General features: G+C 39.4%; 1 protein-coding gene across 3 annotated transcripts in view; it reads left to right on the top strand.

The window, feature by feature from the left end:
• Positions 1-16052, top strand: part of ythdc1 (YTH N6-methyladenosine RNA binding protein C1) — a 97827-nt gene that overhangs the window by 40987 nt on the left and 40788 nt on the right. For 2 of the 3 annotated variants that reach the window (XM_059969284.1, XM_059969282.1), the window contains 3 exons: positions 6618-7023; positions 10560-10658; positions 10743-10796. In XM_059969284.1, the coding sequence (XP_059825267.1) occupies positions 6618-7023; positions 10560-10658; positions 10743-10796 (559 nt within the window). The remainder of the gene's footprint in view (positions 1-6617; positions 7024-10559; positions 10659-10742; positions 10797-16052) is intronic. The other variant, XM_059969283.1, reaches the window with a different exon arrangement.

Raw genomic sequence — 16052 nt, 5'->3', positions numbered from 1 at the left:
GGATAATATGATAGCTTTCAAAAGGAAGCTTGTCATAAAGCAGTCGTCTAATGTGACAGTATAGTCGGAAGTTAGAAACAGGAAAGGAGCAGTCACTCTGAGGAATATTCTGTGGACATCCCCAATAGCAATGATACTGAGAAAACAGATCAAGAGGCAGAGTTTACAAAGCTGCAGAAATCAGAGGTTTTAAAGTTACATTTAATGTCAGAGAAATGTATACAATATACATCCTGAAATTATCTTTCTTCGCGAACATCCAGAAAAAGAGGACTGCCCCAAAGAATGAATGACAGTTAAATGTTAGAACCCAAAAGATACTGGTGGAGGGGACGTTGTTGCTCTTCTGCTGCTTATGCGTGGTGGGGGGGGGGGGGGCTGGGGGGTATCTTTGCCCTCTTCTCCTCTCTGTCTTCCCCTCTCCCTCTAATAAGGGGAAAAGGGGTGTCCCCATTTCACAGTGAGAGCGGAGACATAACAATTTGCTCATTTATGATGTTATAAGTCCATTCTGTTGCTGCTTCTGCCTGTCTCCAGAGCCATGAAATCCCAGAACCCTAAAGGTGAGCTAGGGCATATTGAATAGCAGCCAGTCACGAGAGCCCGAGAGCGGGTCCCATTCCCGCAAAAAACCAAAGTCAGCATGTAACTCCAGGTCAGGGTCTTCAAAAGAACGCTGAAAGGGAAAAATAAAGATATTAGAGATAGAAATAGAGCTGTTTCTGAAGATGCAAGCTAAGGAGTCGCCATTACACGCCATTGTTCTCCTAAACTCCTCTTCCAGTTGTAAGAGGATTAACCAGATTGTTGCATGAGTGATTTCAACTTCCCTAATATTGATTAACACCTCCTTAATGCAAAAGGTTTAGCTGGGGCAGAATGTATTAGGTGTGTCCAGTAAGGATTCCTGATGCAAAACATTGAGTGCCAGGCCAACTGGAGGCCACACTTGATCTGGCATTAGGCAATGAACCAAACAAGGCGATAGACCTCTCAGTGCGCGAGTATTTTGGAGATGCTGACCACACCTCCTTGACCTTTATACCATAGCCTTGGACACGGATAAGAACAGTCAGTATGGGAAAGTATTCTAACTGCTGGAGGGTGAATTATGATGCTAGGAACTTGGGAGCTTAAACTGGAGGTGGATGTACTCTTAGAAATGCAGAACAGAAATGTGGAGGTGAGTGGGAGAGCATTTTGGAGATGGTGATCACAATTCTGTCTCCTTTACCTGGAGAGGGATAGGAACAGACAAGGCATTTAATTGGAGTAAAGGGAAATATGAAGCTATCAGGCAGGAACTTGGAAGCATAAATTGGGAACAGATGTTCTCAGGGAAATGTATGGATGAAATATGGCAAATGTTCAGGTGATATTTGTGTGGAGTTCTGCATGGGTACGTTCCAGTGAGACAGAAAGGATGGTAGGGTACAGGGACCATGGTGTACAGAGGCTGTTGTAAATCTAGTCAAGAAGAAAAGAAGAGCTTATGAAAGGTTCAATAAGCTAGGTAATGGTAGAGTTCTGGAAGGTTATAAAGCTGGCAGGAAGGAGCTTAAGAAAGAAATGAGAGCCAGAAGGGGCCATGAGAAGGCCTTAGCGGACAGGATTAAGGAAAATCCCGAGGCATTCTACAAGTACGTGAAGAGCAGGAGGATAAAGCGTGTGAGAATAGGACCAATTAGGTGTGATAGCGGAAATGTGTGCATGGAGTCTGAGGAGGTAGTATGACAGTGGAAAATTGTCTTTGGAACCGGAGGAGATAGCAGAGGTTCTTATTGAATACTTTGCTTCAGTATTCACTACGGAAAAGGATCTTGGCGATTGTAGGGATGATTTACAGTGGACTGAAAAGCTTGAGCATGTAGATATTAAGAAAGAGGATGTGCTGGAGCTTTTAGAAAGCAAGTTGAATAAGTTACCAGGATCGGATGAGATGTACCCCAGGCTACTGGAGAGGGAGGAGATTGCTGAGCCTCTGGTGATTATCTTTGCATCATCAATTGGGACAGGTGAGGTTCCAGAGGATTGGAGGTTTGTGGATGTTGTTCCATTATTCAATGCCCAGGAAATTATAGACCAGTGAGTCTTACTTCAGTGGTTGGTATTTGATGGAGAAGTTCCTGAGAGGCAGGATTTATGAACATTTGGAGAGGCATAATATGATTAGGAATAGTCAGCATGGCTTTTTCAAAGGCAGGTCGTGCCTTATGAGCCTGATTGATCTTTTTGAGGATGTGACTAAACACATTGATGAAGATAGAGCAGTAGATGTAGTGTATTTGGATTTCAACAAGACATTTGATAAGGTATCCCATACAAGGCTTATTGAGAATGTAAGAAGGTATGGGATCCAAGGGAACATTGCTTTGTGGATCTAGAACTGGCTTGCCCACAGAAGGCAAAGAGTGTTGCAGACAGGTCATATTCTGCATGGAGGTTGATCACCAGTGGTGTGCCTCAGGGATCTGTTCTGGGACCCCTACTCTTTATGATTTTTATAAATGACCTGGATGAAGAAGTGGAGGGATGGTTTAGTAAATTTGCTGAGATGATGCAATGGTTGGAGGTGTTGTGCATAGTGTGGAGGACTGTCAGATATTACAGCGGGACATTGTTAGGATGCAAAACTGGCCTGACAAGTGGCAGACGGAGTTCAACCCAGATAAGTGTGAGGTGGTTCATTTTGGTAGGTCAAGTATGATGACCGACCAAATTTTGTATTAATGGTAAGACTCTTGGCAGTCTGGAGGATCAGAGGGATCTTGGGGTCACTCAGAACTGCTGCGCAGGCTGACTGCGGTTAAGAAAGCATACAGTGCATTGGCCATCAATTGTGGGATTGAATTTTAGAGCAGGTAGGTAATGTTGCTGCTATATAGGAACCTGGTCAGAGTGCTGTGCTCAGTTCTGGTTCCCTCGCTACAAGAAGGATGTGGAAGCCATTGAAAGGGTGCAGAGGAGATTTACAAGGATGTTTCCTGGATTGGGGAGCATGCCTTATGAGAATAGGTTGAGTGAACTCAGCCTTTTCTCCTTGGAGTGATGGAGGATCAGAGGTGTCCAAGATAATGAGAGGCATTGATCGTGTGGATAGTCAGAGGCTTTTGTCTAGGGCTGAAATGGCTAGCAGAAGAGGGCACAATTTTAAGTTGCTTGGAAGTTGGTACAGAGGTGATTTCAGGGTTAAATTTTTTACACAGAGAGTGGTGAGTGCATGAAATGGGCTGCTGATGACAGTGGTGATGATGGATACGATTGGGTCTTTTAAGAGACTCCTGGACAGGTACATGGAGCTCAGGAAAAATAGAGGGCAATGGGTAACCCTAGGTAATTTTTAAGGTAAGGATATATTTGGCACAGCTTTGTGCTGTATTGTGAAGGGCCTGTATTGTGCTGTAGGTTTGCACCTGCATGTGTTCTGGATAGGTTTGTCCATTGGGTCAGCGAAAAAATGGGCGGGTAAGGGAACCATAGTTGACAAGATATGGAATATCTAGTCAAGAGGAGAAAAAAAGCATACTTAAGGAAGCAAGGATCAGAAAGGGCTCTGGAGAGCTTTTTAGCCCATGATTTTCTCCTGAGCTTTAACCTACTCTAAGATCATTCTAAGCCTTCCCTTCTACATAGCCCTCCATTTTTCTTGGACAGGATGCATTTTAAGGATAGTGAGCTTGGCCTCTTCTCTGTTGACTGAAGAAGAATAAGAGATGACTTGATAGAGGAATACAACATAATAAGAAGCATGGATTGAGTGGATGGCCAGTCTTTTTCCCAGGGCATAATTGACTAATACGAGGAGTAATTTTAAAGTGGGTTTTAAAATTTTAAAGTGCAAGTATAGGGGGTGATGTTGGAGGTAAGTTTTTTAATACAAATCATAGCATGGAAACCCCTGCTAGGGGATGGAGGCAGTATTTGATATATTAGGGAGATTTAAGAAACTTAGATGAGCACACAGATGATAGAAAAATTGATAAATATTTAAAGGATGAGATTGATCTTACAGTAGTTTAAAGGTTTGCACAACAGTATGGTCTGAAGGGTCTGCACTTTGCTGCAATGTTCTATGTTCTGATATTTTGTAAACGGTGAGATTTAAAGGGGTTGGTGTTTAGGCAGCATGACTTGGAAATTCAGGATAGATGCAAAGACATTTCTTCACACAGATGAAGTTCATTTACACAGTATGTTATAGAGTATGATTGATGTATTTAAGGTAATGAAGAAGTGGAAGGGAAGTGCCAGAATTTTTTAAATTTTAAAAGCAAATTTTATATATATTAAAACAACATTGCGCAAACATCTTTTGTTCTTGTTGTCATTCATTCAATATATTCAATAGTTTTAACCATATAACAAATACAGCACGGAAACAGGCCCTTCTAGTCCGTGCCGAATGTTTACTCTCACCTAATCCCACTGACCTGCACTCAGCCCATAACCCTCCATTCCTTTCCTGTCCATATACCTATCCAATTTTTTTTTAATGACAAAATCGAACCACTCTACCTCTACCACTTCTACTGGAAGCTCGTTCCACACAGCTACCACTCTCTGAGTAAAGAAATTCCCCCTCGTGTTACCCCTAAACTTTTGCCCGTTAACTCTCAACTCATGTTTGAATCTCCCGTACTCTCAATGGAAAAAGCCTATCCACGTCAACTCTATCTATCCCCCTCATAATTTTAAATACCTCTATCAAGTCCTCCCTCAACCTTCTATGCTCCAAAGAATAAAGACCTAACATGTTCAACCTTTCTCTATAACTTAAGTGCTGAAACCCAGGTAACATTCTAGTAAATCTCCTCTATACTCTCTCTAACTTGTTGACATCTTTCCTAAAGTTCGGTGAGCAGAATACTCCAGAGTACACAATACTCCAAATTTGGCCTCACCAATGCCTTATACAATTTTAACATTACATTCCAACTCCTATACTCAATGCTCTGATTTATAAAGGCCAGCATACCAAAAGCTTTCTTCACCACCCTATCCACATGAGAGTCCACCTTTGGGGAACTATACACCATTATTCCCAGATCATTCTTTTCTACTGCATTCCTCAATGCCCTACCATTTACCATGTATGTCCTATTTTGATTAGTCCTACCAAAATGTAGCACCTCACACTTATCAGCATTAAACTCCATCTGCCAACTCTCAACCCACACTTCTAACTGGCCTAAATCTCTCTGCAAGCTTTGAAAACCTACTTCATTATCCACAACACCACCTATTTTAGTATCATCTGCATACTTACTAATCCAATTTACCACCCCATCATCCAGATCATTAATGTATATGATAAACAACATTGGACCCAGTACAGATCCCTGAGGCTCATCACTAGTCACTGGCCTCCAACCTGACAAACAGTTATCCACCACTACTCTCTGGCATCTCCCATCCAGCCACTGTTGAATCTATTTTACTACTTCAATGTTAATACCTAACGATTGAATCTTCTTATCTAACCTTCTGTGCAGAACCTTGTCAAAGGCCTTACTGAAGTCCATATAGACAACATCCACTGCTTTACCCATGTCAATTTTCCTGGTGACCTCTTCAAGAAATTCAATAAGATTTTGACCTTCCACACACAAATCCATGTTGACTGTTCCTAAACAGACCCTGTCTATCCAGATAATTATATTTACCATCTCTAAGGATACTTTCCATTAATTTACCCACCACTAATGTCAAACTTACAGGCCTATAATTGCTAGGTTTACTCTTAGAACTTTTTAATACTTTTAGAAACATAGGACCATTGCAATGCATGTGCCTTGCCACCCCAGTCCCACCTACTGGGTGATACACCCTTTCAGTGTTTGAGCGACCTTTCTACCCATTCAATGGTGGAAGGAGCCAAGTAAATCCAATAAAAAATGCATAATAGAGAATTAGATGGGTTCTTTGCCCACCCTTACTGAACTAGCTTTGCTCAATTTTCAGGTATTTCCCCCCCTTTTTTTTTCATGGGGTCTCTCTTTTGTACCATCGTCATTATTTCGTGCCATGCTGTATGGTGACCCCTGCCATTATTAGCACTCTTCAAAGATTGTGTGGCATCAGTGGTCACACAACTAGCACTTGTGATGTGCATCAGCTGCTCATACAAACATCCGCCACTTGCTCCCAAGGCTTCATGTGACCCTAATCGGGGTGGGGTGGGGTCCTAAGCTGGTTCTACTCCTTGCCCATGGGTGACTTGCAAGCTAGTGAAGGGAAGGAGCATCTTAACCTCCTTTGATAGAGACATAAATCCACCATGTTACACATCTCTTGTATAACATCTCTTGTTATACACGTGAAATAGTCAGTGATAAAGACTTCAAAGTGCATGTTGACTTTGGTTGAACCAAGGAGAAAAATTGAAAGAATATTTAAAGGATTGTGATCTTTAACATTCATTTGATTAATTTTCCTCTGTCTTAATGCTTCCAAACCGATATTTTCAGTTCTGCAGTATTTGACAACTTTAATCAATTTGTATTTGAAAGTAATATACTGATGATTAATACTTAATCTGCATAGATACATAATTTGTGTTTGCTCATGCTTTAATATGAAGATGCCTATTTAACCAAAATTCTATTTTTTAAATGCAGAAGGCTTTGAGGAATATCGAAGAGGGTGTTAAAATGCATCGATCAGGCCATTCTTCTAAGGAGGAGACTCATTCTGATTATCAGTCAGAAGTTGAGATTGATTCTGATGGCAATGCTTCTTCTGAAGACCATGACAATCAAGATGAAGCTGTAGATGAGATTAGAGCCGAAGATGATCCTGAGGAAGAGAAGGAGGGAGAGGAGGAGGAGGAAGTAGAAGAAGAATATGAGCAGGATATGTGTGAACAAGATGATTTCAGAGAAAGAGATCCCAGAGAAGGCAAGGAGGAAGGCCATGAGCAGGATTATGATACAAGGAGTGAAGCCAGTGACTCTCAGTCAGAATCTGCCTCATTTTCTGAAGGAGAGTCTGCCACCAGATCTGCTTCTCTTTCTGATGCGTCAGGTAAATTCTGTTTAGTAACTTTATCGTATTCTAGTCACTTATAAGATAATATACTTTTCCAATATGAATGCAATGACAAAAATATATTATGAAATCCAGTGTATAAACTACTTCCTTTACCATTTGTATAAACCACTGTTCATATCTAATACAGGTTTCCCCCGCTATCCAAAAGTGGAGCATTCCTAAGAAACCTTTCGTAAGCCGAAATGGTGTAAAGCAAAGAAGCAATTACCATCAATTTATATGGGAAAAATTTTTGAGTGTTCCCAGACCCAAAAAATAACCTACCAAATCATACCAAATAACACATAAAACCTAAAATAACACTTAACATATAGTAAAAGCAGGAATGATATGATAAACACACAGCCTATATAAAATAGAAATGTATGTACAACGTAGTTTCACTTACCTGAATCAGGAAGATTTAGCCAAAACTGATTTGTAGAAAAAAATCAGCACGTACGTGCATGCGCACACACCTGCCCGCGCAAGGCTTCACAGTCATGGTAGTCTTTCTCCGGGTAAACACAAGTTTAAAGTGGGCGCCTTTTTTTGTAAAAGCGAAAATCCTCTTCTGATTTCTTTCATTTAGCGAAAACAGGTACTAATGTCTTTCATAAAAGCGAAGTGGAGTACAGTGAACTTTCATGAAGCGGGGGACATCTGTATACTAAAAGTGATATGTAATAACATCAAAGTGAATGGTTTACTATTTTGCTGTTTTGATACTATTAGTCTGTTGTGTTTGGGCATTTTAGCATTTAACTAGCCTGATGTTCTAAGAGTGAAGAATTACTGTGTTAATACTCTCGATCAGTAAGCTGGTCAAATATTCTGATCTAGAGTACTGGACAGTTATATCAGGATAAATCATCCAGCACAAATTTAACTGTACGTATTTAGATTATTACTGAGTAATTGAATGTTTATGCATTTTAACTGAAGTGTTTTGGGAGAGTGGCAAGTTTCCTGCAGTATGTATTTGCAAAAAGGATAGCAAGAAATGTTACAGTGGCAATTTAGTGAACAATGTTTGGTTTAAGTGTCTGATTAATAATGTGCCAAATTCACCTATGCTTCTGAATCATCATGCAACACTTTTTCAAACAGCAAGAAGACCATAACTATTTATTTTAACTTTGTAAGTTAGACTTTTAGTTTCAAGTACCTTTTTACTGGTGTTCTATGTGGTTGGGAATTGGAGGCCACCTGGCATTAATTCCCCCCTCCCCAGAAATTATTCCAGTTTGATTTTATAATAGCTATGCTTTGTGTTGTACTTGACATGTTCATGTAACCATATGAATGGGGATTATTTGAAATAGAGAAAAGAGTAGACAGTTGTAAACCGATCTGGGGGAAAATTAAAGTTGTAGTACAGCTGTCTTTCAACATAATCCACTTTCTGATCTATATAATTCACTTAAATAATCTTTTTCTGTGCTGTTAAATTGTGAACCCTTCAATATTTTAAGTTTAATTCCTCGCCCACTGCGTTAGACTACAAAACATTCAAAATTAGTGGTAGGCAGTTAGCAGACAAAAACCAAAGGGATATTATTAGATAGGCAAATGATGAGGATTTATCAAATGTGTAATGATTTTAGGGGGTTGAAAATTTTATTCTGGCTATACAGATCATAGCTCTACATTGGTACCATAGTAGTAGTCAAGGCTACAGATAAAGTTGGTCGCTTTAAATTTAAGATACACAGATGCACACACTTGGGGTAGCTTCACAATGATATGAAATGGAATTTTTTTTACGAATTGAGAAGTCACAAAAATAAAAATTTGACTGGGTTACAGTAGCCTCTCTAAATGATTCATTAAATTTCACCAGCAAGCTATCAGATTTGATTTCTTAATTAAGCCATCTAAGTTACACTATTTTAGATATTGGCAATATTTCTTCATTTTCCTTCCAGCCATTTTCCCCTATTCCTTTAAAGGTGTTTGTTTCTTTTTCAAAATTATAGAATCCTCACATTCAGGAATGTCATAGTTTTGCATAATTACCTTTAACCTTTAATTCCATCACATTGTTAAATACTTCACTTCCTACTGTAATGACATGCTGTTTTTTATGTTGGGCCACTTTAAAAAGTAGTTAAACACTCAGCTCTAGTGGTAGAGACAAATACCTTCTTTTAGACATACATGCATAGGCAGAAAGTTGAAAATTCTGACATACTTGAAAATACACCATATCAAAGGGAAAAAAAGGCTATAGGAATGCTAGAATTAAATGTGAGTTGCAGTGAATTTCTAATGAAAAGGTATATTTGACTCTAATGCACTTGTTAAGATTTCTAGCTAAGTGGCTATGCTGCTTGGTGACTGAATGTAGAGCACTGCTGATCCAGTATTAATTGTGGCCAAATTTTACATCCTCAGTCTGCAGTACAGTTGACTTCAGATTAGTGAGTAATGTCCAAGTCGAATTCCTGATTAAAAGATAAATTTTGGGTGTAAAGTCAAATAATCTGAATATTTTTCTGTAAGGTATTAGCTCTTGTGTCAATTCTAAAAGATTTGTATAAATCGGTGTTAGTCCAGTTGTGAGAATTGGGAATGGAATGATTTTTATATTGCCCACGGAGTATTGGCATGAACATTGAAAGGTATAGCTCCCTCTACCTAGCTCCATCTAGATGCTTCATCTGAATACTTATGATGCACCATCAATAACTCTTGGAGACGGGAGGCGAACAATAGGCTTTTATTAGCAGCAAAACGGAGCACGGCATCTCGGAGACTGAGGGGGGAGCAGTGCCTCCAATCGCCTTTATACAGGGGTCTATGGGAGGAGCCACAGGAGCAGTCAGCAGAGGGGCGTGTCCAGACAGGTATACATAGTTTACCACAACTTATTGGTATGTAAGTTCAATGCCTTTTCCACATGCCTCCCATTATAATAAGATGGTTTTGTGTTGTGGTTGAATGCCCACAGAGAATGAGATCAAAGATGTTCCTTGCATTGTAGTGGATGGTGAACTTTCATGTTAATTGTTCTTTGGTACGAGAGCAAAAGATGTTGGGGAAATTTTACAGAACAGTGCCTGGGTAGCAATTATTAAATTGACCCTGGAACCATATTTAACACTCAAAGGATCGAGAATGAGGCATGCTTCCATTCTATTCTACAAGCAGTGCTGTTTTTCACACTATTAAAAAAAATTATTGATAAAATATTGATAACATTTATCATTGATCTTTTCAACTTGAGGACATTCCACAGGTGTTGCAAAGGTTGATAAATTATTTCTGAGTGTACAATTTTGCTTCAGATCACTTATCTGGATTCAACTGTACTTTTACAAAATTATGATGTTGCTTCATATGTGCTTGATAGCAGAGAATGGATCCCAGAACAATATGGTTCAGTTACACTCATACTGCTGTATAACAACCTTCAGCTGGTTCAGACTAAATATACTGAAATTTTCAACCCCCATCATTCTTACTGCAATCTCAATTATTTCCAGAGTGTAATTAAATAGAATTGTTACAAATTAAATTTTCTTCAGACAATGAGACAGATAAAAAGGAGAAGAAAAAGCGATCTAGAGACATTTCTCCAATTGTATTTGATAGGAGTGAAAGTTCAGCATCCGATTCATATGCAGGTATGTTTTGTGTTTCATTTGGAACTTGTTGTGCTTGGAGTTTAAATAACAAGGGTCTAATGGGTTTTGTATACTGTAATGCAGGATCTGAGAAGAAACATGAGAAGCTGTCATCATCTGTGCGTGCAGTACGTAAAGGTATGGAATCAAATAGGTTGGAGGTTAACATAAGGTAGCACACTCTCGGAGTGCTGTTGAACAGCTTGAAAAGCCACTGTTATTTTGAGTGTGCACTTAATACTCTTAAGCTCCAAAATAAATATTGTCTGCCTTTATTAGCTTAAAGCTTCAGTGCTCCATAATTTATAAAAAGTTTCACCTGAAAAATATTTACACTAATGGTAAAAGGGAATATTATTAAATTTGAATGAACTTGTTTGATAATTTTATTGTCATAGCAGCAATTCTGAGGCAACCTTGGCTGTCCAGATTTAACGTTCTGTATTTTTTGATTGATACTTCAGCTGAGGTGTAATTTGCTGGGGAAGCTTATGTATTTCAAAGTAAACTGCAGATTTTCTTTCCATTTGCTTAATTCTGTTCTGATATATATTTTGTTAGCTTTAAATCACATCTACTACACATTCTGCACAGTTCATTATTGACTCAGCTGCTTGAAATTGTTTTTCTTAAACATTTTGTTCCTCTGAGCCTAGGATCCTTTGGCGCAGTGAGCTGCTCTGGGAATGATTATGCAATGTAAATATGTCAATTTGTGGTCTCAATGATGATTTTGACTTTTAGTTGGGGGGAGAGAATTGAGAAATTATGTAGCATTGTAACTTTGTGTAAATTTGGACAATTACTCCTGGAGTAGGATTCCAAGTGAAAAGTACGGAAAAAATTTTTAAACACTTCGGTAGGTCAGAGTTAAAATCCTGTTTGTTTCTTTAGCTAGCAGTGGAGAACGCTGGAGAGAAATACATTTTCCACGTAATGCTATTTACAACAGCCCTTAGATTCTATTGGAAGTAGAATCAACTTGAATTTATTTTGTTTTGAAGCATTTTACCAAAGCTTTTAACTTTATTTAAATGCATTATATTTTAATTTCCTTAAATGGGACGCACAGTTGGCAGGATGCTGAAATACAACAAACATTTCTTTCAATTTACTGTGCATCATAAAACACTAATCTGGCGTCTCCTGGGGTCCAGCATGCTTTGCATGTTTCTTGTGCAGAATTAAGCTCTATGCTGGGGTCCAACATGTTTTGTAGGTTTACTGTGCAGATTTAAACTTATGTCCGGCATCTTCCGATGTCCAGCATGTTTTGCAGGTTTAACCTCTCTAGTTTGGCATCTCTTGGTGCTCAGCATGTTTTCAGTCTGTACATGGATCTGTACTATTTAACTGATTCTCAGTAAGGTTTTAAAATTAACAAGATTGTACTAATTTGTATCCCATCAGTGCAACTTTTGCCATTTGAGCCAATAGCAAGTCTGACTTAAGGAAAGCATGAGTTATAGGCAACTCTCGAAATGCCTCTGACCCAGAAAATGCCTGTACTTAATAGTTCTTCTGCTCAGAGGGACCTGGTTGTTGGTGATTCCTTCAAGTCCAGCACCAGTCAGATCACAAAGGTGTCACCCTGTAGTTCATTCCTTCTTTCAAAGACGATTACTAATGTTGAAATAATTTTTCCTCATGTTAAAGCCTTGATCTGACTGTAGCCACATGTTTACCTTCCATTTTGTATTGTGGGAAGTCTGTCATGCACAATCTTACAGGCCATTCTTTCCAGTTGGCAGCAACCAATCATTTCCTGCTGTATGTTCAACTGCTTGCTACTCAACATGTATTCACACTTTTACTTATAGCATTTCAACTTGAAGATAAAACCATAAGACCTTAGGCCACTCGGCCCATTGATTCTGCTCTATCTTTCCATCATGGCTGATTTATTATTCCTTTATCCCTCTTAACCCATTCTCCTGCCTTCACCCCGTAATCTTTAACACCCTAACTAACAAGAACCTATCAACCTCCATTTTAAATATGCTTATTGACTTAGCCTCCTACAGCTGTCCATGGAAATGAATTCCACAGATTCACCATCTCTGGCTAAAGAAATTGCTCATCTGTTATGAATGACATCCCTCTATTCTGAGGATGTGCCTTCTGGTCCTGGACTCCTCCACTACAGGAAACATCATCTCCACATCTACTCTATCTAGGCCTTTCAACGTTCAGTAGGTTTCAGTGAGATTTCCACCTTCCCAATAATTCTTCTAAACTCCAGTGCATACAGGCCAGAGCCATTAAACACTCCTTGTATGTTATCTCTTACATTCCCGGAGTCATTCTTGTGCACCTCCTATGGACTCTTTCCAATGCCAGCATACCTCAGATAAAGGTTCCAAAACTGCTGACAGTACTAAAGTGTGGTCTGACCAATGCCTTGTGAAGAAAGCCTCAGCATCAGATCCTTGCTCTTGTATTCTGGTTCTCAAGAAATGAACGCAAACATTGCATTTGCCTTCCTTAACACTGACTCAATCTGCAATTTAACCTTTAGGGAATCCTACACATGGAGTCCCAAGTCCCGTTGCTCCTGTGATGGTCTACGCCTTTATTCCTTCCATTAAAGTTCATGACCATACACTTCCCTACTCTATATTCCATCTGTCATTTTGTTACCCATTCTCCCAATCTGTCTGTTCTTCGGCAGATTCTCTGCTTCCTCAACACTACCTGTCTTTGTATCGTCTGCAAACTTGGCCACAAAGCCATTAATTCTGTCATCCAATTCATTCATATATAACATAAAAAGAAGCGGTCCCAATAACGACCCCTGTGGAACACCACTTGTCACTGGCAGCCAGAATAGGCCTCTCTATTCTGACTCTTTGTCTCCTACCAATCAGCTAATCTTCTATCCATGCAAGTACCTTTCCTGTAGTACTATGGGCTCTTAACTTGCTAAGTAGACTCACATGCGGCACCTGGTGAATGGCCTTCTGAAAATACAAGTAAGCAACATCCCCTGAATCTCCTTTGTCTATCCTACCTGCTATTTTTTCAAAGAATTCCAACAGATTTGTTGGGGAAGTCATGTACTTCTGATTTTCTGGAAACCTCATCCTTAATAATGGACTTCAGACATCTTCCCAACCACAATTAGCTTGACTTCAGGTCAATAATTTCCTTTCTTCTGCCTCCCTTCCCCCCTCCCCCCCTTAAAGAATGGAGTGACATTTGCAATATTCCAGCCTTCTGAAACCATTCTAGAATCTAGTGACTCTTGAATGATCATTAAATGACAACCTCTTCAGTTATCTCTTTCTGTACCTTGGGGTGTAGTCCTTTTGTTCCATCTACCTTTAGACTTTTCAGGTTCCCAAGCACCTTCTGCTTACTAATAGTAATTACATTCATGTCTACTTCCCCAACAATCATGAACTTTTGGTGTACTGCTAGTGTCTTCCACTGTGAAGACTGACACAAAATACTTAAGTTCGTCTACTATTTCTTCGTCCACATTTACTACCTCTCCAATGTCATTTTCCAGTAGTCTAATGTCCTATCTTACCTCTATTTTGCACTTTATAAATCTGAAAAAAATACTTTTGGTATCCTGTTTAATATTTTTGATTATCTACCTTCATTTTTCATCTTGTCTCTCACTATGGTTTCTTTAGGTGCCTTTTGTTTTTTTTAAAGCTGCCCAATCCTCTAACATCTCTAATTTTTGTTATATTATATGCCCTCTCTTTTGCTTGATGCTGCCTTTGACTTCCCTTGTCAACCACGGTTGCCTCGTCCTCCCTTTAGAATACTTCTTCATCTTTAGGCGTTATCTATCCAGCGCCTTCTGAATTGTCCCCAGAAATTCTAGCCATTGCTGCTCTGTCATCATCCCTGTTTGTCCCTTTCCAATCAATTTTGCCCAGCTCTCTGCTTATGCCTCTAATTTCCTTTACTCCATTTGATTGATACATCTGACTTTACCTCTTCCTCTCAAACTGCTGGGGGGAAGTTATGATCACTGCCTACCAAGGGTCCTTTACCTTAAGCTTCCTAATCAAATTTGTCTCATTACACAACACCCAATCCATAATTGTCTTTCTCTTGGTGTGCTTAATCACAAGCTGCTCTAAAATGCCGCATCGTAGGCATTCTACAAATTTCCTCTTAGGATCCAGCATCAACCTGATTTTCCCAATCTGCCTGCATAATAAAATACTCCATATTTGAAGTGTATGTCCAACATCCTGGCTACTGTTTGTGTGTCATCACTCACTCATTCCCACCCATCCATCAGGAACTTTTTACCCTTGCAGTTAGGTTAAAAAAAAATGGCATAAAGGTGAAATCCAGGACTTTTAGTCTGGAAGAGCAAGAGCAGACTTATAAGTACCTTATAAGTTGCTGTGCCAGTGAATAGGAAGGATAGCATTAGAGAAGGTGGAAAGGAGATTTACCAGGATGGCTGGATTAGAGTATATCATAGGAAAAGTTAAGCAAGCTATCACTCTTCTCTTTGGAGTGGAGGATGAGAGGTAACAATAGAGGTATGTATTATATCAGATATAGAGTCAGTACCTTTTTCCCAGGACAGCAATGGTGAATACCAGAATTTTTCAATTTTCAGTTGAGTTGGAAGGAAGTTCAAGGCAGATGTTGGACAGATTTTTTACAGAGTGGTAAGTATCTGAAACACACTGCTGGAAGTGGTAGATGCTGAAACATTAGAGACATTTAAGAGACTTTTAAGAGACTCTTAGATTGTCACATAGATTAAAGAAAATTGGAGGGTTATGCAGGAGGGAAGAGTTAGATTGATAGTGGGAGTACGAGGGGTGATTGATATGTTTGTGGCCTAAGGTAGAAGGAGTCCATTTTAGAAAACCTAGCACATTTATTTTTCAACATAGTGCCCTCCTGCAATTACACACTTAGTCCAGCAGTAATGGAGTATTCGGATCTTGGACCTCCAGAAAGTGTACACAGCAGGGGTGATTGATAAGTTTGTGGCCTACTGTAGAAGGAGATGAGTTATACGGCTCTCGTTACATGCACATCAACTCTTTGAGTGATTATGCAGAAAGTTTGGAAGTTAATAACTCATCTCCTTCTACCTTAGGTCACAAACTTATCAATCACCCCTGCTGTGGATACTTTCTGGAGGTCCAAGATCTGCTGGACTAAGTGTATAAATTTAGGAGGGACTATGTTGTGCTAGGTTTTCTAAAATTGACTCCTTCTACCTTAGGCCACGAACTTATCAATCACCTGTCATAAATTAACAGGTCGGAACAACACTGAGCCAAAGGGCCTGAACTGTGCTGTACAGTTCTGTGGTCCAAGCTTAATTGGTACAGCCTGAATGTTGTTATTGATTGAATTGATGAGCAATTTTTGGTTCATACTTGCACGTAATGCATTATTTAT

Source organism: Hypanus sabinus, chromosome 5, assembly GCF_030144855.1.
Source record: "Hypanus sabinus isolate sHypSab1 chromosome 5, sHypSab1.hap1, whole genome shotgun sequence".
In the NCBI taxonomy this organism is placed as follows: Eukaryota; Metazoa; Chordata; class Chondrichthyes; order Myliobatiformes; family Dasyatidae; genus Hypanus; species Hypanus sabinus.
Note: the sequence above shows the minus strand (reverse complement) of the source record. Positions and strands in the feature narration are given on the sequence as shown.